Source organism: Myxine glutinosa, chromosome 3, assembly GCF_964187855.1.
Source record: "Myxine glutinosa chromosome 3, kmMyxGlut1.1, whole genome shotgun sequence".
Taxonomy (NCBI): Eukaryota; Metazoa; Chordata; class Myxini; order Myxiniformes; family Myxinidae; genus Myxine; species Myxine glutinosa.
Window position 1 is genome coordinate 41,420,514 of NC_136263.1, and position 25,307 is coordinate 41,445,820.

At 39.9% G+C, this 25,307-nt stretch overlaps 1 protein-coding gene across 4 annotated transcripts in view; it reads left to right on the forward strand.

The window, feature by feature from the left end:
• Nucleotides 1-25,307, forward strand: part of LOC137423650 (ectonucleoside triphosphate diphosphohydrolase 1) — a 122,338-nt gene that overhangs the window by 57,841 nt on the left and 39,190 nt on the right. For all 4 annotated transcript variants that reach the window (XM_068111014.2, XM_068111015.2, XM_068111016.2 and 1 more), the window contains 2 exons: nt 4,061-4,188; nt 23,494-23,611. In XM_068111014.2, coding sequence (XP_067967115.2) covers nt 4,061-4,188; nt 23,494-23,611 — 246 coding nt within the window. The remainder of the gene's footprint in view (nt 1-4,060; nt 4,189-23,493; nt 23,612-25,307) is intronic.

Here is a 25,307-nt window from a genome sequence, read left to right on the forward strand (position 1 = left end):
AATAATTAACCCTCTCTTCTACAGTAATCGATCAACTTAATTATGTAATCATAATGGCTTCACTCACTTGGGTGACAGGACAGTTAGAAGGAGAAGACAGGACACAAAATAACCTGGACACGAGATCTAGATACATTATAGTATATTTATATTTATTTACTGAACATCAAAATAAACTTATCACTTTCTGTTAATATCAGAAAGTGATGAGTTTCTTTTGATGTTCAGTATATATCCAGTGCCTTCAGAAAGTATTCACACCCCTTCACTTTTTTCACATTTTGTTGTGTTAAAGCCTGAATTTAAAATGGATTAAATTGAGATTATTTTTTGTCACTGATCTATTATAATATCCCATGTCAAAGTGGATTTTTTTTTAAAATTTTTTTTACAAAATCATTAAAAATGAAAGACAGACATATGTAATTTACGTAATTATTCAACCCCCTGAGTCAATACTTCCTAGAAGTACCTTTGGCAGCGATTACAGCTTCGAGTCTTCTTGGGTATGTCTGTGTCAGCTTTGTACATCTGGATTTGGGGAGTTTCTCCCATTCTTCCTTCTAGATTTGCTCAAGCTCTGTCAAGTTGGATGGGGAGCGTCGGTGAACAGCAATCTTCAAGCCTTTCCACAGATTCTCAATGGGATTCAAGTCTGGGCTTTGACTGGGCCACTCAAGGACTTTAATGGTCTTGTTCTCAAGCCATTCCAGTGTTGCTTTGGCTGTATACTTGGGGTCATTGTCCTGTTCGAACATTTATCTTTGCTGCACCCTCAGGTCTTTTGCACTCTGAAGTAGGTTCTCCTCAAGGATTTTCCTGTATTTGGTTTCCATTCATTGCTCCCTCTATCCTTACAAGCCTCCCAGTTCCTGCTTCTGAAAAGCATCCCCATAACATGATGCTGCCACCACCATGCTTCACGATAGGGGGATGGTATTAGATGGGTGTGAGTTGTGCTTGGTTTCCACCAGCCATAGTGCTTTTCATTCAGTCCAAATAGTTCAATTTTCATCGCATGAGACCACAGAATATTTTGCCTCATGCTCTCAGTCTTTCACATGACCTTTTGCAAATTTAAGGCATGCTGTCATGTGCTTTTTCTCATGAGTGGCTTCCGCCTGACCACTCTCCCATCAAGCCTAGATTTATGAAGTGCTGCAGAGACTGTTGTCCTTCTGGCAGATTCTCCCATCTCAACCAAGAAACTCTGTAGTTCTGACAGAGTGGCCATTGGGTTCTTGGTCACCTCCCTGACCAAGGTCATTCTTGCCCGGTTGCGCAGTTTGGTCGGGTACTTTCATATCCTTTCCTTTTCCTAATGATGGAGCTCACTGTGGTCTTGGTATGGGAACTTTCAACACTCCATAAATTGTTTTATACGCTTCCCCAGATCTATGCCTCCTCACAATTCTATCTTGGAGTTCTACGGACAATTCCTTGGACTTCATTGTGGAGTTTCTGCTCGGACATGCCCTGTCAACTGTTGGACCTTATATAGAAAGTTGTGTTTCTTTCTAAATCGTGTCCAATCAATTGAATTGGCCACAGGTAGACTCCAATCAAGTTAAAGAGACATCTCAACGATGATCAAAGGAAATAGGATGCACCTGAGCTCAATTTGGATTGTCATAGCAAAGGAGTTGAATACTTATTGACTCGAGACATTTGAGATTTCCATTTTTTATTATTTTGTAAAACAAATTTTAAAAAAATTCCACTTTGACATTATGAGGTACTATTTGTAGGTCAGTGACAAAAAAATCTCGGTTTATTCCACTTCTAATTCAGGCTGTAACACAACAAAATGTTTAAAAAGTCAAGGGGGTGTGAATACTTTTTGAAGGGACTGTATGTGCTTCATACTTTTTTGGCACGTCTTAGACTATTGGGAGTTTCTCCATTTAACTTTTTTAATGCCACATGTATCATGCTCTGCAAATGTTTCAGACCATACCATGGACCACTGATCTTTTCATCGAAAGACAATGCTAAATACCTGACTCAGGTTGGACTTTGTGGAACTATCACAGCTGGTGAGGGCAGACATTTGCTTTTTGGCTCACGTGCCAGCACACACTGACCTGCTCTTTCTGAAAGACAGCATGGGATTTTTAACATCCACAAGCAAAAGCTGGCAGAGACGGCTCTTCGGTTGAATATCCCATTAGATGATCGGACACTGCACTCGTAATGCAATGCTGTACCTTCAAAGTAACAGAATGGTAGTTTAATATACCTTGTGCAATTACACCATGAGATCACATGACCTTTATGCCCACTGCAATTATGGCCATGAAGCCGGACATGGCAATCAATCTATAGTGGCCACTGTTGTTGAAGACTGAATAATGTTGGAATTGGGTTCAATTACCATGTCAATGTATGTTAAAACCCTCATGTCTGTTGTTTAAAAGGGGACTCCTGAAAATGTCATGTGTGGGAGTAGATTTGCCCATTACAGCTGAAGTCATTACTGAACTCCAAGACATGGAGTATGCAGATATACTGCAAGTTGTTATATGTATCTAATGGAGTGGGTCAGAAGAAGAAGAATATATACCCAGTGGATACAAGTGTCGTGTAGAATCGCAGCTGTATGTACCGCAAAGCAATTCTTCCTCTTGGTGTTCTTTACAGAGCAAGTGGTAATCGCCATGACGGACCTCTCTCTGTTTTTTTTTTTTGGTATACTTGGTCGAGGCTCATAGTAAGAGCCAACACATAGAACATATAATAAATGGAGTGCGAGACGAGGGGGAGAGAGAGAGAGAGGAAAGCACAACAACAGAGAACAGGGACATCAGGAGATCTGTGGAAGGGAGAGAGCTGGGGCGGGGTACACGAGATAAACAAATGGACACCACAAGGACTTTCAGGAAAGAAAGCAAGGAATTGGATTTGGGTGGATTATTGGGGGTTGAAAAGATCAAGGTGTTGGATGGGGGAAGATAAGAGATGGTGGTGAACAGCTGTTTTAAAGACCTGGAGGGAGGAGAGGGATTGAAGAGCGTGAGGGAGTTTGTTCCAAAGGCGGAAGAAAAGAGGAATGAAAGAGTGAAGGTGAGCAGAGAGTCTTGATTTTGGTAGTTCCACCAGAAGAGGGTTTCTGGCAAACCGTGTGCATCCTGCAGGAATATTAGGGGGACAGAGCACAGACAGAGCAGGGGGAGCTAGGCCGGAGAGGAGTCGGTAGAAGATAGAAATTGACCGGTATTCAAGGAGTACATTCTATGTATCCACCTTATTTAGGCTTTCATTATACAGTCAGCAAGGTTTCTGACTCGTAGCTGGGAAGGAAAATATGTAATGTAACTGCACTTGCACCTTAATCGTAACTTCACCTGCTAAGTACAGTGATGTGACCTTTGCTGCAGGTGCTGCTGTGTCCCACAATTCCATGGCTCCATAACAGTTAAGAAGTGATTTATTTTAAAATATGTAGTCCCACATGGATTGCCAACTTTTGGGGGATCCCGCTGTGTTGCTGATGACAAGTGAGCCAGAAATGCGTCTATGGATTGATTCCTTTCCTCAGGGGAGGCAGGGAGGCAGAAGTGGTGTTGGCATTTCCACAAAGGTAACAAAAGCAGGTTGCAGTGTAGCAGCTGACAACACATTTAGCAGTTGATCGATCTGTGTCTTTTACAGACTGCAACTAAGTGGTTGAATAAGTTGGGAAAGAAAAGGGAAGGATGTCGGGAAGAGGAATGTTCGGGCCGTAACCCGTAAGGAGTGTGAGATGAAATTTTGCTTTTAGAATATCTAGACAGATGTTTGCCCGGACTTCGTCATCAATGTCATATCTTTCTCGGATTCTGAAGTCCAATGGCTGGTTGTCTGTTTCACCCTCCCACTCCTTGGTAAGACCATTTACGCACATGCTATTCGGCATTGCATTGCACATTACCGTGGACAATGGATAACAAGGAATAAAGCCTTGGAATCAATGCAATTACGTATTACCGTTTTATAAAGATGTTATTTTTAAAGTGCTTTTGAAAACAGGCATTGAATAATGTTCATGGATTTCCTCCTCCATGATGTTTTTGGGTGGCAGGGGCTCAGTGCCGGTCTCCAAACTCTTCCCGCTGGAGGAGAAAAGTCGCCATTGTTCTCGTGATCTGTATTATCATCACCATCGTCTGCCTGGCCGTTGTGCAGAACAAGAAGAAAACTCCTTCCAAGGTCAATCTCATGGAAACAATTTACTGATTGAGTGTTTTTTGTCGTTGATGTTGTTGTTTTTTCGTTTTGGAAATCGAGGGGATTGTTTATTGCATGAAGTGTGCAGAGCTGCAAATCTCCAATGGTCTTGGGACTTTAATCAGTCCCAGTTTCCCACTTCCCAGCCAAATTAGACCTCCGGAACATTACAAGTATGATGTCGATGGGTGATTCTGACCGTACTTGGAAAGCAAGAGATCTGGATCTTGGCCAGTACCAAGGAGGTCTTTGTATTAGATCTTCTGGCAATTTAGTTTTAAGATAGGACAGGTTCATGGCATGATATGAAAAATTCTGAAAATAGGATGACGATCCACTTAAATAAATATTTATCCCTTAAGGAGACATGTCTGTCTGTTTGTCTGTGAACATATTATCTCAAAAAGTTGTGGACGGATTTGGACGAAACTTGGTGGACCGGTTGGGTGTGTGACAAGGACGAATTGATTCGATTTTGGTGAAGATCTGAATATGGATTCGGATATGAGAATTATTTAATTTTTTATGTGATTCTTCACCATTGAGAGATCGGGCGAAAAGCGTGATATTTCAAAAATATGTGGACGAGTTATGACTAAACCTGGGGGATGAGTTGGCTAGGTGACAAGGACAAGCCGATTAATTTTTGGTTCAGGTCCGAATCCAGATTCGGCCTATCAGTGCGATACACAACATGAACTGTTTAACGTGGCGGAGGTGTGTGCTCTACCAAGTGCTGTTCTAGTTTATTATGTACTCATGGGGGAGGTAGGGGAGTGGGTGTTGGCTGTAAATTGAGGAAATGACATTAGGAGAGCATGGGAAGAGTAAGAAGGGAAGGGAAAGAGGTTGAGAAGAGATGGGAAAGTAAGAGAGAAGGATGGGAGATGAAAAGGAGTCCAAATTTCAATAAAATATTGATAAATTTTGTGTACAAACTAAATAGATGGCCCCTGTAGAATAATAAATTAACTGCTTTTCTACTTCAGAAACTTCCAGAAACTCGTTATAGCAAAATCAACGTTTTATTCACTTTTGAGAGTTTTGCTGTATTTCACTAAATGTACGAATTAGATATTAATGACGTTGTTCTGTCGGTCGTGGCTGTAGCTCCTTCTGTAGGTCTTTTGTTGAACCTCGTTCAGTTGTTGACCAGTCTCCAGTTGGTTGATCAGGTCAACTGGTCTTCAAGTTGTTCAGTCACTCTCCCAGTTCACTGCTTCTCCGTCACTCTCCCAGTTCTCTCTGCTTTTCAATCGCAACTTTCTCTTGGTTTTAAAGCCCCAAACTCCTTTGATGTTGCGGAGCATGCAGGGTGTCTCTGGTTCCCTTATCCAAAACCTTATTTGGCTCTCTCTTGGCCAGCTTTCTATGTTGAGCGACTGAGAGCACTTATTTCTGTTCAAGAGGTCAAATGCTCTGACCTGCTCAGGGAGAATTTGCAGCCTGTGTGCAGTGAACTGAACATAGGCTATTTTTGATAGACAGATGGCAGTCCAAGAGCGGTACACATTCTGTCTTGTATTATATTGCTCTTGTCTCATTTGTAAAGTAAAACATATTCCTTTTACTTTGTAAAGTAAAACATATTCCACTTTAAACAAGATTACATTGAGGTATATTCTAGCAATATTGTCAATATGAATATTTATTCCCTGACAATCCCCAGTTTTTTCTTTTATGTTTATATTAACCATTAATCTAAACATTACCACATTAAATATTCAAACCACGAATCTGGTAATTCAATTTCCTAAGGCATACACCGTCATTCTGGAAGAATTTTGATCACAATACATTTCCTTGTTCATTGACTCTGTCTATGTTGATAATTCAATTCAACTCATTTGCATAAAGATCACAAAACATTTCACCTTCACCAAAACGCAATAATTTCAATTCATCATTAAAATAATAAAGCATCTGCAACATTTGGCAAAATGTTTGCCTTTAATCAAATATTGACTTTCTTTGTTTGAAAAAAAAAAGGGGCGGATCACTTGTGTTTGAAATTACAGCATGAAACATTTTTCTTCTGTTGTCTTCATCACATCTTCACTATTTGCGTAGAATTTTCTGCTGTTCTGATAGCTGGGCAGAGTCATAGACTGACCCTGCTCTCCATGCAGCATCCTTGCCACTCTTGCTGTGAGCCATAGTAGATTTGAACAAGGCCTCCATCCAGTTGTAGTCGACTTGCCTCCTCACTCATCGTGAGCATGGAGCAAGTGTTGATGTGATGTTGATTTGTCAACAAGATGTGGAGCAGGGATGCCGGATGCATCCGCAATGATGATGTTGGGACCATGGTACTCAGTTGTCCATGGTCCATAACAGGAGCACACAGCAGAATCGTGCACAGCTGTTGTGAAGGAAAAGGCGCGCGCAGACGTTCGCTTGCAGCTCCATGCTGGCTCCCCGGAAGTTGGTGAAGTAATGACACACGTCACCGTATTCCGTAGATGTTGCAGGTAAAATGTCATCGTCCTGCAATTGCTGATGTGATGAATGTTCGAGGTATTCAAACAAAAGTAAGTGATCGCCCTTTTCCATATGTTGCAGTGTGACCCAGACAAATGGTCACATAATTTTCCCTTGGTGAAGGTAAACATCCATCTTACAACGGAGTATTTCTTCATCATTCTTTGAGAAAGAGGGTGTATGCCAGAATTAACTTCATTTTTCACAAATTGTCCTTTCTCAAACTTCTTCCCAGATGTCGTTAGCACTCCATTTGGGATGTGATCTGGTCTTCCCTTTACTCAGCCACATTTATATCTGCTCTCCACACAGATTGAATCAGATGGGGTACATTGTAACATGAAATCACTATATTTTATAACAACTTCACACGAATAATATTCAAATCAGACATGTGTTTTTCACTACTAAACTTAGAATAGCATCCACAATTGCTTTCAGGTTCATATAATTCAAACATTAAACTCATGCAGGTATTGTAACCCAACTTCAAAGAAAATAAATGCATTAATAATGAGTATATATGATTGAAATCACAAACAGGAATATCTAATTCCCAACAAATCTTGCAAACAAGCAAACTATGCATAATGTATTATTAGCATAGTCCTCCCCGCTTTTTGTTTTTCTTTAACAGCGTAACTTGTGGTGATATGAGTTCATCGATCTTGTAAAACGGACATAGTTCACAACATTTTGTTATGCCCTTATTTTAACTCTACTGTATTCATTTTCAACATTACTTGATTCAATCGTTGAATCTCAGTATTCATGTCGCCATAGAAGTCTTCCTCTTTTGTGGTTCCACATTCATTTCCTCATTTGTTGCTTTGTTTATTTCCTCTTTTGTGGCTGCTTGCACTATCATAGTGTTGTTTGTTATTTTATTCAAACCCACCGTCACTAAGGTTTTCAAGCAAGCCACTACTAAAACTATTGCCAATATAACCACTAATCGAATAAACAAATATTGGAGTATCTCAGCTGCTACTCCTCATATTTGTTCATACCTATAACATAATTATATGTCAATGACATTCAACATTATATACCAAACTAACAAACTTCTTAAAATGTGACTAAAGAAAAATCCCTTAATATGTAACATAAATCTGATTATTTGCCTTATCCTGATGCCCCTATCTCCCGGGGTCCATATTTGTTTCTATTGTTATCAACTTCCTATGAGCTGTGAATTCGTTCCAAAATACCACAACCATAGGTTTTAACAAAGCTCTACCAAACTATTTCCAAGTTGAACTCAAAATACTAGTAAAACAATGATTTGAAGAATTAACTTCAAAGGGTCAGCAAATTCATTCTATAACCAGATCTAATTTTCCCATCCAATAGTGTGCCTTGACACATGTCATATTATAACACTTTAATAAACCTTCAGAAATGTTTCCCATCGCAACAACTTCCCTTTTACAAATAGCCATGTGTAAATTACGTATTGAACGACAATTTTCTCTCAATGTGTTTGGCCTAAATGGCCGCAAAAGTGGCTGCCAACATGCAGTACCTTTTTATCTACCAAGTAAGTGCTCGTCGACATAAGACCTCTACCAAATGTTGTTTGTAAAAACAAATCTGGGATTTATAATTACATGGATGCACACTCTCAGGACATTGCAGGCTGCTGTTATCAATCCATTACGATAAAATAATTTCTTTACCCACAATCAAATAATTAACACAAATTGAGGATATTATCCTTATCACATTCATTTATAGATTCATTTGGTTCTAATTCTCGCTTTTCCCACTGCTATAAGGAAGAACAGTAGCTCTTATAAGTCTTTGTAATATCTCATTAAATTTACCCAGCATTGAAGAATTTATTTACTATCCATTTCCCTTCTGTTTACCAGTAACTTTGTTTAAACTCCATAACTTAATTTGATAAATCCCATGTGTACAGCTACCACTTATTGAAACCCCTACTTTTGTAGAAAATATCCAAATAAGTGGTTGTATACCCCCTTAACTGTTGCTCATCCATTCCTATGCAACTTAGTGAATACTACTGACACCAGTATGCCAATATAGGTGTGGCAGATTAACAAAATATGTTGCAGGTACACGTAACATCGTGTTCTGAGTGTAAAAAAACATAACAGCGCGTTCACGTCTGCCCCTTGGTTTTAAGATTCACAATGCATTCCGTTTTAAAACTCACAATAGTTCAATTCAACAAAATTGTCTTTACTATCTGCCCATATCATCTATGCCTAAGACACATCCATACATACAGCACAATTTATATGCTGATAAAGGTCACGTTTATATATGTAAAAATCCATGAGCAAAGTACTCTGGAAGGTCAGTGTAAGACCACTTCCAAATTTGACTAATTTTGTACTCATTTTGTTTATGAAGCTCCTATCCATAAATAGCTGTTATTCTCATATAAATTCTATCAAAAATGGAATCCCAAAATTACTCACAATTTTACTATTAATTAATGGCTGCTCATAACCTAGCACATCAAATCTGTATATTCCATCGCCCTTGACAAAAGAGATAATGTTCATAATCAAATTATATTCCTATTTTATTTTACGAATTTTCTGGATATTCTTGTAAGATTGACACACAAAACAAAAAAACCATTGACACACAAACATACACAAACCCAAGCATTATGTATATTTGTTTGCATTTGAACCATCATTAACAGATCAAGATGGGTGTCAATTTTCATTTCAATTTCGTAAAATTTATCCTTTAATGTTAGAAACGCTAATACACAAATAGACAAAAAGTTTATTTTTAGAAAACCCCTATAATGTCACATTGAAATTACCCTTTTTGGTCCCACAATAATTTATCCAAATTTTACAACACCTCTATTTACATGTCAGTCGACCACTGACCTATCAGCATGCAAAACAATAGTCCAAAATGCCCACCTGATGATCATGTGACGCTTGTCACTTGGTTTCCAAAAAATTTTGCAAAGCAATCTTCCACACTTTGGTAATTGTTTTGTTGTAAAAAATTGTTTTGCCCAAAATACTCCCTAAAACGACATTTATAATTGGCAAATATGAGGCTTCCAGAATGAACTCTAATTCTGGATCTTTTAATTCATGTTCCAACAAAAATCCAATTTTGGCATTTAATCAATTAATTATTAATTCGCTAATAAGCAAAAGTAAAATTCATTCTTGCTCCGAAAATTTTTGAGACAAGAAGCATCAACAGTTATTCATGTTGGATGTTGGTCTGATGATTTAATCTGTTGAGGCCTGTCGTCATTTGGGATCTGCAGCAATGAAGGCCTAATCGTTATCTGAGGTACCGGTAAGCACTGGTACCCTTGATCTTGGTTCGTCCTATGAACTCGTCTTCCTATTTGAATATGGACAACATCGTTTCCAGTGTCCAATATTTCCACAATTAAAACATCGATGTCTGTCATTGGCTGGTTTGTCCACCTGTTCACTTGTATCGCTGGGCTGCATCTCTTGGTTTCTGGGTTGCCACTCCACTCTCTGGTTATCTCCTACTGCATTGTTGCGTTGTTGCCCAGAAAACCTATTGCGTTGATTCGTAGTCAACAGGGCTTGAGTCTGTAGTTGCATCAATTTCTCGGCATTTACAGCACTATTCCTGGCTTGAATCCGCTGATGATGCAAGGCGTAATTCAATATTTCTTGCATTGGCTTGCCTTCCCAAGCAATACATTGTCTTTCCACTTCACTCTTCAATTTGGGCAACAGACCATTAATAAAAAGGGGTTTTAAGGCATTTTCAATTTGTGCCCGGTCTATTCCTGAATATAGTCGGAAAACATCTCGCAATCTGTCCAAATAATCGCTAGCATCTTCGCCTGTTTTCTGCTTGCATGTAACCACTTTGTTCCAATCCGTCAGTGGTGGCAATTTTTGTATGGCCTCTATCAATTTATTGATCTGTGCCGTTCTAGCCTCCGTGGGCATGTCTACCTGTCCATCTTCTGTATTTACCCAGTTGGCCTCACGCATTAAGTTCCTCAAAGTGGTGGTATTAGGAATTAACCACTTCAAAAGTATTTCCATGTCTCTTGCAGTGGGCAACTGAGTTTCCACAATTAACCGCAGTTCTTCCGCAAATTGAAGTGGATCTGTTTTGATTGATGGCATACTACTCTGCAATGCCTTCAATTGATGTACCTGCCATGGTCTATACATCAGATCTGGGTGTTGCTGATTTGCCCCTGGAAATTGCCGCTGAGGAAAATTCATAACACCACATTGCTCAAACCCTCCTTGTGAGAGAGTCAACTTTTGATCATTCATTAGCCAATCACATTGATTGTTAGATTGATTGGCATTTATCACACGACTTTTACTCCTTGTATGGTGAAATGGAGAGCATGATAAAGGTATAGCAGCTGGTTGCATCGTTTGCCCACTTTGAGTCGGTTCCTGTGCCCCAATTGCACCCTCTTGGGTAGTTACCTCAAATGGGTCACTTCTTTCACCTGTCCTCTGTTGACTAGAACCAATCGCTGCACTCTGTTCTGGTCTTTCGGCAGGTACAGGTACAGGTACTACCTGTGGCTTTTCCCACACCCCAATCTCACTGAACAGTGTTGCAGATGAGTCTGGATCAGTAAGTCCTGTTGAGGGGGGGGGGGGGGGTCAAACAAAAATAACCACATATAATATAACAAATAACTACCAGACTCACCACCTCGTTCATCGTCCAAGGTTGTCTGCACATTGATGTTTCGCAAATGTCTCAAAGCTTCTTTCTTGAGACCGCAATTTTTATCAATCAAACAATCAATATATTCAATTCAATTTATTCAGTTCAATTTATTCAGTTAAATTTATTCAATTAAATTTATTCAGTTCAATTCAATTATTCAATTTCAATTAATTTATCAATATTCATCAATAAATCAAATTAATCATTTTGGATGACTCCTTGCATAAGCCCTTTCCCCAATGATGTCAGGACAGGTCCATCTATTGACTGAGATCGAAGCTCATCGGTCGTCACCTCTGGTTCATACCTCATGTCAATTGACGAATCACTGTTCTGTCCTAGGGTCATATCTGACCTATTTTTCCATTTTGCCTGGTCTCCACAAATTTCCTTTGCAACCACTAAAGGCAACTCATCCTTCATTCGTGAGATCGCCAAAATGGATGGCAGATATTAAAGTTCTTTGGGAAAAATATCTCATCATTTTTCTTTTAATAGTACCCAAATCTCTTGGCAATATAATTTTCGTAAAAGTCCTGAAATGGGACTGTCAAATTCCTTCAATCATGCTAAATTTTGAAACTCCATCGCTTGTAATACCCAATTTATCCCATAGGGCTTGAAAGTTCTTTTCCAAGTTCGTGCAATCATTCTGCATTGGAACCCTATGATATCATTCATAATAATCATCATGATTTTATAACCATGGTCATATCATAATCATCTATTTCAAAAACAAACATTTCCTTTATCACCACAGCTATGTGGTATAATCAACAATAAAATAAACTGTACATAGCAAAAGGCTACCTCCTGACCACTTAGTATACCTATTGACAATAAGTCAAAACAATATCGACTAATCATTAAACAATTGAAAGAAAAATCGCTTCTACTGCTCCAGCCGCAGCATTCGTCATTTTGTCTGTTCATTCGCGTGACCAAAACGAAATAAAGGGAGCTCAACCATTACACGGCGCTTTTAATGGCGCATGCCATAGGAACTCAACGCAATTTCGACTCGGCCAGAAAAACGAGCAAATTTTGCAGGATGTTAACTGGAATTTGTCGTGAAAATATATACAAAATACACAAAAATATATACCCACAAAAATAAACAACAAACCCAAACAAACCCAAGGTCGACCATATTCAATTCAATTATGCAATTTCAATGAATTTATCAATATTAATCAATAAAATTCTAATAATAATACATAATAAAATATCATAAATGATAATATCAAAAGTCACATTTATCAGTCTGATAACTCTATACCTAAGCCTTTTCCCAATGTTGCCAAAACAGTTCCGTCCGCTGGCGGAGGTATTTGATCATGGACGTCACTTTCGACCCATACCTTCCGTCAATTGACAAATAACCGTTCTGCCTCTGGATCATATCTGACATATCTTTCAATCCTGTCTGGTCACAAATGCAAGTTTACCAACCACTGAAGGCAATTCAACCCTTCATTTGTGAGACAATCAACCAAATTGATCAGACAGATATGAACCAGTTCATTGGGTACCCAAAGTGCTTGATAATTAAAATGTTGTAAGATTCCTGAAATGCCGTACCAATGAATGGCAATTAATTCATAATATTGACCCATGTAATCCAATCACACTGAAAGTGCAACCTTCCAACAAACTTTGTAACTTGTAATACAGCATTTATCCTGCAGGGCTGTAAAACTATCCTTAACAGCCCATGCACTCAATTTACATCAAAACCCAATGATGACATGCCTGACAATCATAGCAATTTTCATGATTGTAAAACCATTTTCATTGTAAATCATTGTAATTATAAATTGTAAATGAAAATTTACCATTATTGTAAATTGGCAATTATAAATTATAATTGTAAAAAAATTGTAAATTGTAATTTGTAATGCATTACCATAATCAGAGTCATACCATAATCAGTCATTTCAACAAACTTTGAGAATGAACAAGACCACTGATCATTAATGATGAAGGGTGGGGAAGGGAGGAGGAGAAGTGGCAGAATGCCAAGGGAGGGATGAGGCTGGGGGGGTGGGGCGGGGCTCCCTTAGGGGTATTAATACTATGCGAAATACGACACATTGTATTTTTCTAAAAATAACTGTGTATTATTGGCTGCACTTATTCTCCCTTACAAGGCTGTGAGAGATTTCATGGTGGATACTATTGTCCCTCTCAAACTTCTGTGCAAGCCATACACTCATCTGTATATTATCTAACGATGTAAACTGTGTCGTACCATTTCACAAATTATTTTAGCAGTATTGGGGCCATGGTTTGAGGAGGGGGGGGAAGAGGGGTGCAAAAACACATACCCACACACACAAAAAAAAAACACAGCAAGACCACATAATGAGGTGATATGCTAAATCAATATGGGATCCAATGGGATATGGGATCCACAATCCCATCCAATCCCATACAATCAACAATCCTATTCAACAACACACTTCTATACATGCCTCACAATCTGTAATATAACCTGACTTGGTGGGGAGGATGATGGCAGGATGGGGTTTAGGATTGGGGTAGAGGGGACAGGAAATGGAAGGGGGGGGGGGGGGAGGGAAAGGACGTGATTTTAGTTCACCACTTGAAAGGGTCACCAAATCCATTTACCTGTAAATTCACCCATATATATACAGATCTAAGTTTTGTTTCATCAAACAGGTACAATTTTGTGTTTGGGTCCAGTTAATTGCCTTGCCACATGGCATAGTATCTTATTTCAATAAATTCCTGTATGACCTCCCCAATACTCATCTGTAACTTACATATGTAATTACAATTGTCTCCCAAATGTGTTTGGCTGGGGGGTGTAGGGCAGGAGAAGGTGAAAGAGGTTACATTTAAAAAAAAATCGTTTCTGATCCCATATGTAAGAAGTGGACAGGGACCAAGACGCAACACCAAGCGTTGCCATGGGCAACCTGCCTGCACGCATTTTACAACGTGCCCGGCTGGAAGTGGAAAAGAATGCCTATTCTTAGACCGTCCATCGACTCGTGCAGACGAGCACGTGTCGGATTAACTTTTATGACAATGCTAAACTCATTTTTGTAGCACAATGGGAATTTATGTTTGAAAATCGAAGCCAGCCGATTTTCCCTTAGCACTGTATACTGTATAAAATGCAGTTTTTGTACAAAAATCGCTAGTTATTTAAAAATCCTCAGATAATCGTTTTAAAAAATCGCTGTGCACCTTCTGCGATAGCATATCCACACGTCCCTCGTGACCACATCAAAGAAGAGGCTCACCACAGGAAAAAATATTATATAAGTCTCAACCGTAGGAACCCGGCAATATTTGAATCATCATACAAAAGGAACGGGCAGATATGTGACGCAGACCATTAAACTGGAATCACGTATGAAATCAAATGAATACACAAAAAGCATATTCATACACAAAATATTTTCATGACTGGACGAATGCAGCACCCTTTTCGCTAACGTCCCGGGATTCGTTAGTGGCTCTTTGCAGTCGTAGAATGTACCGAATTTTTTTTTCAAATTACAGAAAAAAAAAAAAAAATTTTTTTTTTTTTTTTAATTTAATCGTCATGACTTCTGAAATCTTTTCACACCTTTAAGACCCCGAAGGGACCAAGCGGTTCTCCCTCGAGGAGGTGTGCCTCGTGGCTTTTTCCACCTTCCACATATCAACAAAAATACACAAAACTCAAACACTGAACAATTTTGCGCAGATTAACATCAGACTACACAGATAACAAACAAAAGCTTACCTTGTTCTGTGGAGTTGACTCCCTTACGGACCACCAATTTGTAGAATAATAAATTAACTGCTTTTCTACTTCAGAAACTTCCAGAAACTCGTTATAGCAAAATCAATGTTTTATTCACTTTTGAGAGTTTTGCTGTATTTCACTAAATGTACGAATTAGATATTAATGACGTTGTTCTGTCGGTCGTGGCTGTAGCTCCTTCTGTAGGTCTTTTGTTGAACCTCATTCAGTTGTTGACCAGTCTCCAGTTGGTTGATCAGGTCAACTGGTCTTCAAGTTGTTCAGTCACTCTCCCAGTCCACTGCTTCTCCGTCACTCTCCCAGTTCTCTCTGCTTTTCAATCGCAACTTTCTCTTGGTTTTAAAGCCCCAAACTCCTTTGATGTTGCGGAGCATGCAGGGTGTCTCTGGTTCCCTTATCCAAAACCTTATTTGGCTCTCTCTTGGCCAGCTTTCTATGTTGAGCGACTGAGAGCACTTATTTCTGTTCAAGAGGTCAAATGCTCTGACCTGCTCAGGGAGAATTTGCAGCCTGTGTGCAGTGAACTGAACATAGGCTATTTTTGATAGACAGATGGCAGTCCAAGAGCGGTACACATTCTGTCTTGTATTATATTGCTCTTGTCTCATTTGTAAAGTAAAACATATTCCTTTTACTTTTAAAGTAAAACATATTCCACTTTAAACAAGATTACATTGAGATATATTCTAGCAGTATTGTCAATACTAGGGCATGCCCGTACTATATCTATATCTAAAATTATATCCCCCCCCTCTATTTACATGAAATGGTTTGGTCCAAAGCGAACGGCTTGCGAGTGGTGACAATCCCCCCCCCTCTATTTACATGCAATGGTTTGGTCCAAAGCGAACGGCTTCCGGAGTTTGGTAAAGAAATCGCCATCGCGTGCACAAACGCGCAGGAAAGCGAATGAATCGCAAATTCGTTTTTATTAGTTGTAAAACATAGTTTAACGCCAACATAGTTTGCAAACGTGAAATAAATGAATACGCTCTCAAATGTGCCATCCGAGGCAGAGTGTGCCCGCCACGTTCGGCACACGCGATCGTTCGCTGCTCTCTGATTGGTTGAATCGTTTTTTGGACATAGCTCGGTAAGTAATTGTCCGATTAATATGAAACCTTGAAAAGGCACATCCTCGGGTCCCCAGCAATATACCTGGCAAGTTAAAAGTATATCGGACCCGTGGTTGTCGAGAAACAGCGGTCACAGACAGACAAACGTACAAACGTACAAACGTACAGACAGAGATTACTGGAATTATAGATAGATGAATATTTATTCCCTGACACCCCTAAACTGATCTGTCTGTCTTTTGCGTATTGCCATCACTATATATAGCACCCACTGTCATCATCAAAAGTTGTACAATAGATACTCTGGTTCACAGTCAACCAGCAATTTCCCGTTAAAGGATAACATTTACAAATGCATTCTGGTTTTGTACATCCGTTGTTCATTCAGGAACTTTCGTAAGACTTTCATGATTTTGCTCATATGACTTCCCTTCCAAGGAACTTCAATGCACGAAGAGGCCTCCAAGCCCATCAAGTCTTGCAATGGTTGCCAACCTATGGTTGTTATCAATGCTCGCTATCCTTTTTAATGCTGAGGGTCAAGCAAGGAGGCAGCACGTATCATTTTTATAGTTTTTGTTATAGTTGGTATAACTTGCAGTTGATTCTAACCACAAACCTGCCAGGCTGACGATGATAGATCTAGTGATAATGTGCATCAATACCATACCGAGGAGGAACACAATTACTAAACATGCGAGCACATCGAAATCATTGTGAAACAACTGATATAGATAGTCCTTTCTTATGACTTATATTGATCAATAAGCTCGTACATATGATGACATCATGTCGACACTAACTTCCATAGAATAATGAATTACTTTCTTCTTCTTTTTCTTCTTTTTTTTTTAACATATATTACTCTTAAAATATGCATATTGTTTGATAATCTGTCAGGGTAACTGTCAATTGCTGTTATTGGAAATTAAACGACGGTTTTTTTTTTATAATTACCTCCACCACCAAAGGTAGATGAAGGTTATGTTTTCACCGCTTTCTGTCTAGAAAAAAGGAAAGAACCACCTTTAGAGGCCATTTTTCCCGCAGAGCAGGGATTGGTTTTCGGGCACCCTGGTCCCCTTTTTGAAGCAATGTTTTACAGCCGGATGCCCTTCCTGCCGCCAACCCAGTTGGTCGCCTCTTGCGACACACAGGGAATTACCAGTGAGCTGTTACTCAATTTGCCTCCTCAGAAGGATGACAGGCTGAGTCAACCCCCCTGGTGTTAATTCAGAGATCACCGGGTTTCGAACCCAGGATCCTCGGATCCCAAGCCGGCACCCTAACCGCTAAGCCAACACCAACAAATTTGTCTATCTGTTTGTTTGTCTATGAGCAGCATATCTCAAAAAATAATGGATGGATTTGGACTATATTTGTTGGACAGGTTGGTTGTGTGACAAGGACCATTTGATTCGATTTTGGTGAAGATTCAGATCTGGATCCGTTTACTATAGTTTATTTAAGTGATTCATCACCATTGAGAGATCGAGGCAAAAACGATATATAGCACGATATTTGAAAAAGTTATGGACAGATTCGGATGAAACTTGGTGGGCTGGTTGTGTATGTGACAACGACGGAATGATTCGATTTTGGTGGAGATCCGGACCTGGATATGAGAATTTGTTAATCGGCCCGCGCACATAAAGCGAGAAGCAGGGTTAAATAATTGGTTCTTGTCTGTCCACACACGTCAGTTTATGATTGAGGATCAACTTTTTTAAATTTAAACATATTTTGAACACATATCGCCATTGATCAGAGCATGAACAAGTTTGCTGTTTTACCCTACTTTGGCTCTAAATTCATCCCGATTGCTCATGCACAGAGCTGTGAGATAATATTATTACTCTATCTGCATGCCATGGAATTTTTTTTTAAATCACACTCTTAAATCATTATTTTATTTCAATTGAGGTGTATAATTGAACACTGTATGGGGTAACATGTTCCATTAACTCCCCATTTAAAAAAAGTGATTATTCCCACCATTGAGAGATGGGGTAAAAAAAATACATATTTATAGCAGGATGTATCAAAAAGTTGTGGACGGATTATGAGAAAACTTGGTGGATGAGTTGGGTAGGTGATAAGAACAAGCCGATAGGTGAACAATTTGGGGGAGGCGAGAAGAACCAGATTTTGTTTCAGGTCCGGACCGACCTATCAATGGGGTACAAAACGTAAACTTTTCAGCCTGGCAGAGGAACAGTCACGCGAAAAAGTAAGTACACCCCATGTAAAGTTTTGACTTTTTCAACATATTTCAACATACAGCTATTTGATCTTCATTTCAACAATATTGATAGATAAAGGTGATATAATATAACAAATATCATGGAACATTTACATTTTGTAGTCCATTGTATAATTTAAATAAACATAAATGCAAATTTCGCATGTGGAAAAAGTAAGTACACTCTTGCCTCTAATAGATGGAATTGCCCCCTTTTGCAGAAACATCCTCAAGTAGGCGTTTCTTAAAACTGTCTACCAGTCTCTGACATCGACTGGGAGAAATTTTTGCCCACTCCTCCATGCAGAATTCTTTCAGCTGTGCGATGTTTGAGGGGTTTCTTGCATGCACAGCTCATTTCAAATCCCCCCACAACATCTCGATGGGATTTAGATCAGGGCTTTGACTTGGCCATTCCAGAACCCTCCATTGCTTTCTTTTCAGCCATTCCTTGGTGGATTTACTGGTATGTTTAGGGTCATTGTCATGTTACAAGGTCCACCTTCGGCTGAGCTTCAACTTTCCAACAGATGGCCTCACATTATCCTCAAGCACCGTCTGGTACAATGAAGAATTCATAGTGGATTCTATGATGGTGAGCTGCCCAGGTCCTGATGCAGCAAAGCTGCCCCAAACCATAATATTTCCACCACCATGCTTTACATTTGCTATCAGGTTATTGTGGTCAAATGCTGTCTTTGGTTTTCGCCAAACATGTCTTCTGGTACTGTGACCAAATAGCTCTACATTTGACTCATCTGTCCAGAGCACATTGTTCCAGAAGTGCTGGTCTTTGCCTAGGTGTTCATTGGCAAACTTTAGTCTTGCCCTGATGTTCTTTCTGGACAGCAAAGGTTTCCACCTGGCACACCTCCCATGTAGATCAAATTTGTGCAGCCTCTTTCTAATGGTGGACTCGTGCACTTTGACATCAACAGTGGCAAGAGCTACCTGTAGGTCCCGTGATGACATTCTGGGGTTCTTAGAGACTTCTTTCAGCATCTTGCTGTCTGCTCTTGGGCTGAACTTGCTGGGACGGCCAGGCCTGAACAAGTTGGCAGTTGTTTGGAATCTTCTCCACTTGTAGATGATCTTCCGGACAGTCAAAAGATTGATTTCAAATTGTTTGGAGACCTTTTTAAATCCCTCCCAGACTCGTAGGCATCTATAACCTTCTTTCTGAAGCCCTCAGAAAGCTCTTTTGATCTAGGCATGGTGACGCCGCACACTTCAACAACAAAGAGCAAACCAAACTAAATGTCTGAGGTTTAAATAAGACAGGTTCCTCCAAGATCCTCTCTAACAATGTTCTAATCATTTGCACCTGTGCTGGTGCACCTGATTGAAATTTTAGGTATTTGAAGTAGTGATAAATGTAGGGGTGTACTTAATTTTTCCACATGTGAAATTTGCATTTATGTTTATTTAAATTATACAATGGACTATAAAATGTAAATGTTTCATGATATTTGTTATATTATATCACCTTCATCTATCAATATTGTTGAAATGAAGATCAAATAGCTGTATGTTGAAATATGTTGAAAAAGTCAAAACTTTACATGGGGTGTACTTACTTTTTCACGTGACTGTGTATGTATATATTGTTACGGATACGGGGGACGGCTCTCCCGTTAGCAAGGGGTGATTAGCCCCTTGTCCTGTTAAGCTGGCCGTCTCCCCGGTCCTGGTACTTGTAACGCTATCCCGCGGGATGGAACGGATCAGGGTTATGGGTCCAGGGTCTATCCCGAATACCTTTATCCGTCCCTCCGCAGACTAGGGAGACAAGTACCGCTCGAACCCCGGTTTGGATGGTCTAGTTAGTTGCCGAGTGGTTTTTAGCAACCCGAAGTTCGAGTCATTAGCCTTCACTAAACCCGATCCTGAACGTTGGCCGAATCGCGCCACGTACACTCAATATGGAAACCTCTAAAGCGACCGAAAGAGCATGAAGAAGTAAAGACAAAGTAGGGAATAACAAGATTTATTACTATTTATACACACTAAGCAGAAAGGAAAAGAAAGATGATTTATAAGGCAATGGAAGGAGCAGGAGACATAGTGCAATTATTAGCTTATATATATGGCAGTCTTAATTAATACCCCAAGACAACATGAAAGACGGACGAACAATCACACTTACACGGGGAAATGATGGCAGGAATCACTGGAGGGAGGAGAAGGTCCAAGCCGATGGCAGGGCAGGAAGGTCCTGGCAATTCCACACCGTCAAGGTCCACGTTCCGTGCTCGAAGCGAACAGCAGCTGGCAGCTCCGCGTCTCCACAACTAGCAATAGGGCCTAGACTAGAGGGTCTCGGCGTATTGCTGCAGTATCAGCACCCCCCCCCCCCCCCCCCCTCACGTCTCGTTCTCTCTTGGCTTCTTTAGATGGATCGCGCATCTGCCGCACCTCTCTCTCAATCTTCTCCGGACCTCTCAATCTTTTCTCAGGACTCTGTGACTTCTCCAGGACCTCAATCTTCTCCGAAAAGCCCTATAGAAACCCGCGCATGTCCTTTTATAACGTGCTTTTTGGTTTCTTACCCGCGTGCATTGTAAACGCCCCTCGGTCAGCTCACCTCGGCCTTGATTGGTCGCGAGGGCTACCGATCCCGCCCCTCTTGATGACGCGTTGGCAAAGCCACGCCTTGTTCCTTGCGCTTGGCTGACTCCTCCCCCCGATGATGAGGTGGAGACACGCCTTTCTTCTCCGTTGGTTACCTCATGCGTAATGGAGTCAAATGCAGCAAACAGTGGACAGGGGATGAAATGCAGCAAAGTGGCTAAAGAGTCAATTGCAGCAAACCTGGCAAACCTGGCACTTGGAAGCTGCCATGGGGCGTCGGAGGGGCCTACTCTTATTTAATTCGGTGCAATGAAGAGTCAAACTATTGGGAAACACATCCTTAACCTACATAAAATAAGGGACTAACTATTTAAAAGGATATATGGTGCCCTGTGTGTAGGTTTATGGAATTAACTAAGAGGACGAGCTTCGACCTTTCTTTACATTACGGAGGGTGCTATTTACACACAACAAAACCATAATTCTCTCATTCTTTACATTTTCTCAAATTCGTTACACTTCTCAAATTCGTTACACTTCTCAAATTCGTTACTATATATATATATATATATATATATATATATATAAAGGAGGAGTGTCTGTGTGTCTGTCTGGATGTCCGCTTATAACTCAAGAACTACACATCGGAGAAAAGTTTTAGACACAGATTCGGAATCAGCATAAAATTCCGGTGGTTATAGGCTACTTTTTATTTTAATATCAATGGTTTAAAAAACCGCGCCAGCTGCAATTCCATGGTGTAGTTTGTGGCGGCGCTATTGCCCCCTTCCGATCCCATGACGCATTGCGGTTCCGATTCGCGATAAGGTCTATGCGCTATCACCGACACTTTTCCACCTTTTCCATACCTTTTAATCAGATTTACCTTATCGTCCATCGTAAGCACATTACGCTTGGAAACACTAGCATTATCCTTCTTCGGACCCATGGCTAACACAGACACAGTAAAGGAATACTGTACGTCGCCTCTGTTTTGAATGAGAATCAGCGGTTGCGCGTACGTACAGTATACTGTACGTACATATTTATATATTTTTAATGTGTTTTTTATTGTGTTTTAAATTGTTTTTTTGCTTCTTTTATTGTTAATTTATGTACTATTTTATTTATTTTAAATATATTTTTCAGGAAAACAAATGTTTTCACGTCCGTAGGAGTGACGTAATGTCGCACATAATGACGTTCGCTGCCCGGTCATGAAAGAAATTATGATTCTCTTGACAAAGTGACAGATGAAGATCAGGCAGTAAACCTCCCAACTGAGTTTCTCAACAGTCGTCAGCCTCAATTCTAAAATCCTTAATTTTCATCCTATTGACTTGAACTTTGAATAGGATTTACATATCGGCTTACTGAATTAAACCACCAACTATTTTTGAGATCGGCGTAGGCCAAAAGGTCAACGTAGGCCAAAGGTCAACCACTTTTTTTTTTAGTTTCTAAAATCCTCAATTTTCATCCGATTCACTTGAAATTTGAATGGGATTTACATATCAGCAAACTGAATTCAACCAACAACTATTTTTGAGATCACCATAGGCCAAAAGAGCAACATAGGCCAAAAGTCAACAACAATTTCAAATTTCTATCCTCAACTTTCATCTGATTGACTTGAAATGTGAAGAGGATTTGCATATCAGGTCACTGAAATTGAACCACCAATTCTTTTTGAGGTCAGCATAGGCCAAAAAGTAAACATAGGCCAAAGGTCAACAACTTAAGGTGAAGTTTTTAAAATCCTACATTTTCATCCAATTGACTTGAAATTTGGATAGGATTTGCATATCGGGTCACCTAATTCAACCACCAATTATTTTTGAGGTCTAAAGGTGAAAATATCAATATGGGCCAAATTTCTAAAATCGTCAATTTTCATCTAATTGACTTGAAATTTGAAGAGGATTTGCACATCAGATCACTGAATTAAACCACCAATTATTTTTGAGGTTAACATAGGCGGGGGAAGGTCGCCACTTGAGGTTAACGTATATATAAGGGGGGAAGGTCGCCACTCCTCTCCGGCCCTCTGCTGGCCGTTGGGGAATTCACCCACTTCCGCCCGTGCTGTTGGAGTCAACTGGACTCTCATCCACCAGATGTGCAGAGCCATCTGCCATTTAAACCACAGGGCTGCGGACCGTTACCCTGGTAAGGGTGGCTGACAGGTACTACACCTTGCCCACAGGTGACCTGGGATTATGTAAGGCAGGGGCATCAATCTCCCTGAGGTATCAGAAGACACCCTCATACCCATTACAAAGTTCTTCGTGCAATACTGCACGGATCAATTATTAGACATTATCAATCATGAATCGATCAACATCAGTTTCTTATCGAATTATTTTCATGTAGGATCACTTTACATTGTACATGAAGATGAAACCTTCCTCAAACTCCTCATCCTATGTCCACAGTATGGCGTGGTTGCAGACGCCGGCTCGTCCCACACGGGAATCTACGTGTACCAGTGGCTGGCAGACAAAGAGAACGGTACCGGCATGGTGCAGCAGGTCATGGAATGCACAGCAGAAGGTTTGCCTAGAAAGGTGTTATGGGGGGGGGGGGGGTTGGGTAGGAGGTCATTGCAAGATGGTGCCATTTGTGTGGTCACCATGGATACTTGGACATAGGCCTGTAAACATTACAGTAATTGTCAAATTGTGGACAATCATGGCCATGTTTTCTCAAAGGTAATGTTCCTGCAAAGTCTTCTGTATTTCATTTTTTATTATCTGCCAAAGTGTGCTTAATGTATTTAGCATACCTTCAACCGTGTTCGTGTAACTAGTCTTCTTTAAGTCTAAATAATGAACTTCCATGGCTGTTAAGGTTGGCAATTGGATGCAGAGTCTCTCTGAAGATAATTGCACATTGTGACACCCAACTAATACAGAAATGAAAGCAGAGTGATGATGTCAGCGACACCCTCATTTGGCTTTCTTTACATGTTGCACAGCGAGTCATTTCAGATTCATAGTTTGGTATTTCACAAACACTAAACCTACTTCCACTTATCAATACGGTGATTGCTCGCACTGCCTGAAATTCAAAAATAACTTTTGCCAAAGTGATTTCATGTTTATGTTTTTAAAAAGGGACAAGCAAGGGGGTGTGACATGGGTGAGAAGGACCAAATGGCCTTCTTTTATTACCGACGCCACTGAAGGTAGATGATGGTTATGTTTTCACCCCTGTCTGTCTGTTTATTACCCTCGCCTGAGGAGAGGGTATTGCATTTGATTCCGTTTGTTTGTTACTTGGCAAAAAAACATTTTTTTAGACAAGTGTGTTGATCTCTCCCGTTTGTGTGTCTGTTTGTGTGTGTTTGTCTGTCTGCTCACTTATACTTGCCTACAGGTTACAATTTTAAACCGATCTTCACGAAACTTCACCAAATGGTGTGGTTTGTGGTTTGACAAAATCCTATTTGTTGAGGTCAAAAGGTCAACATAGGCCAACGGTCAACAACTTTTTTCAAATTTCTAAAATCCACAATTTTCATCCGATTACCTTGAAATTTGAATCGGATTTTTTATATCAGCGAAGTGAATTCAACCACCAACTATTTTGGAGATCACGATAGGCCAAAAGGTCAACATAAGCCAAAAGGTCAACATAGGCCAAAAGGTCAACATAGCCCAAAGGTCAACAACCATTTCATATTTCTAAAATCCACAATTTTCATCCGATTGAATTTGAATTTGAATGTGATTTTCATATCAGCGAAATGAATTCAACCACCAACTATTTTTGAGATCAACATAGGCCAACAGGTCAACATAGGCCAAAGGTCAACAACTTTTTTCAAATTTCTAAAATCCACAATTTTCATCCGATTGCCTTGAAATTTGAATCGGATTTTCATATCAGCGAACTGAATTCAACCACCAACTATTTTGGAGATCAACATAGGCCAAAAGGTCAACATAGGCCAAAAGGTCAACATAGGCCCAAAGGTCAACAACCATTTCAAATTTCTAAAATCCACAATTTTCATCCGATTGAATTTGATTGGGATTTTCATATCAGCGAAATGAATTCAACCACCAACTATTTTTGAAATCAACATAGGCCAACAGGTCAACATAGGCCAAAGGTCAACCACCTTTTTCAAATTTCTAAAATCCTCAATTTTCATCCGATTGACTTGAAATTTGAATAGGATTTTCATATCAGCTAACTGAATTCAACCACCAACTATTTTTGAGGTCAACATAGGCCAATAGGT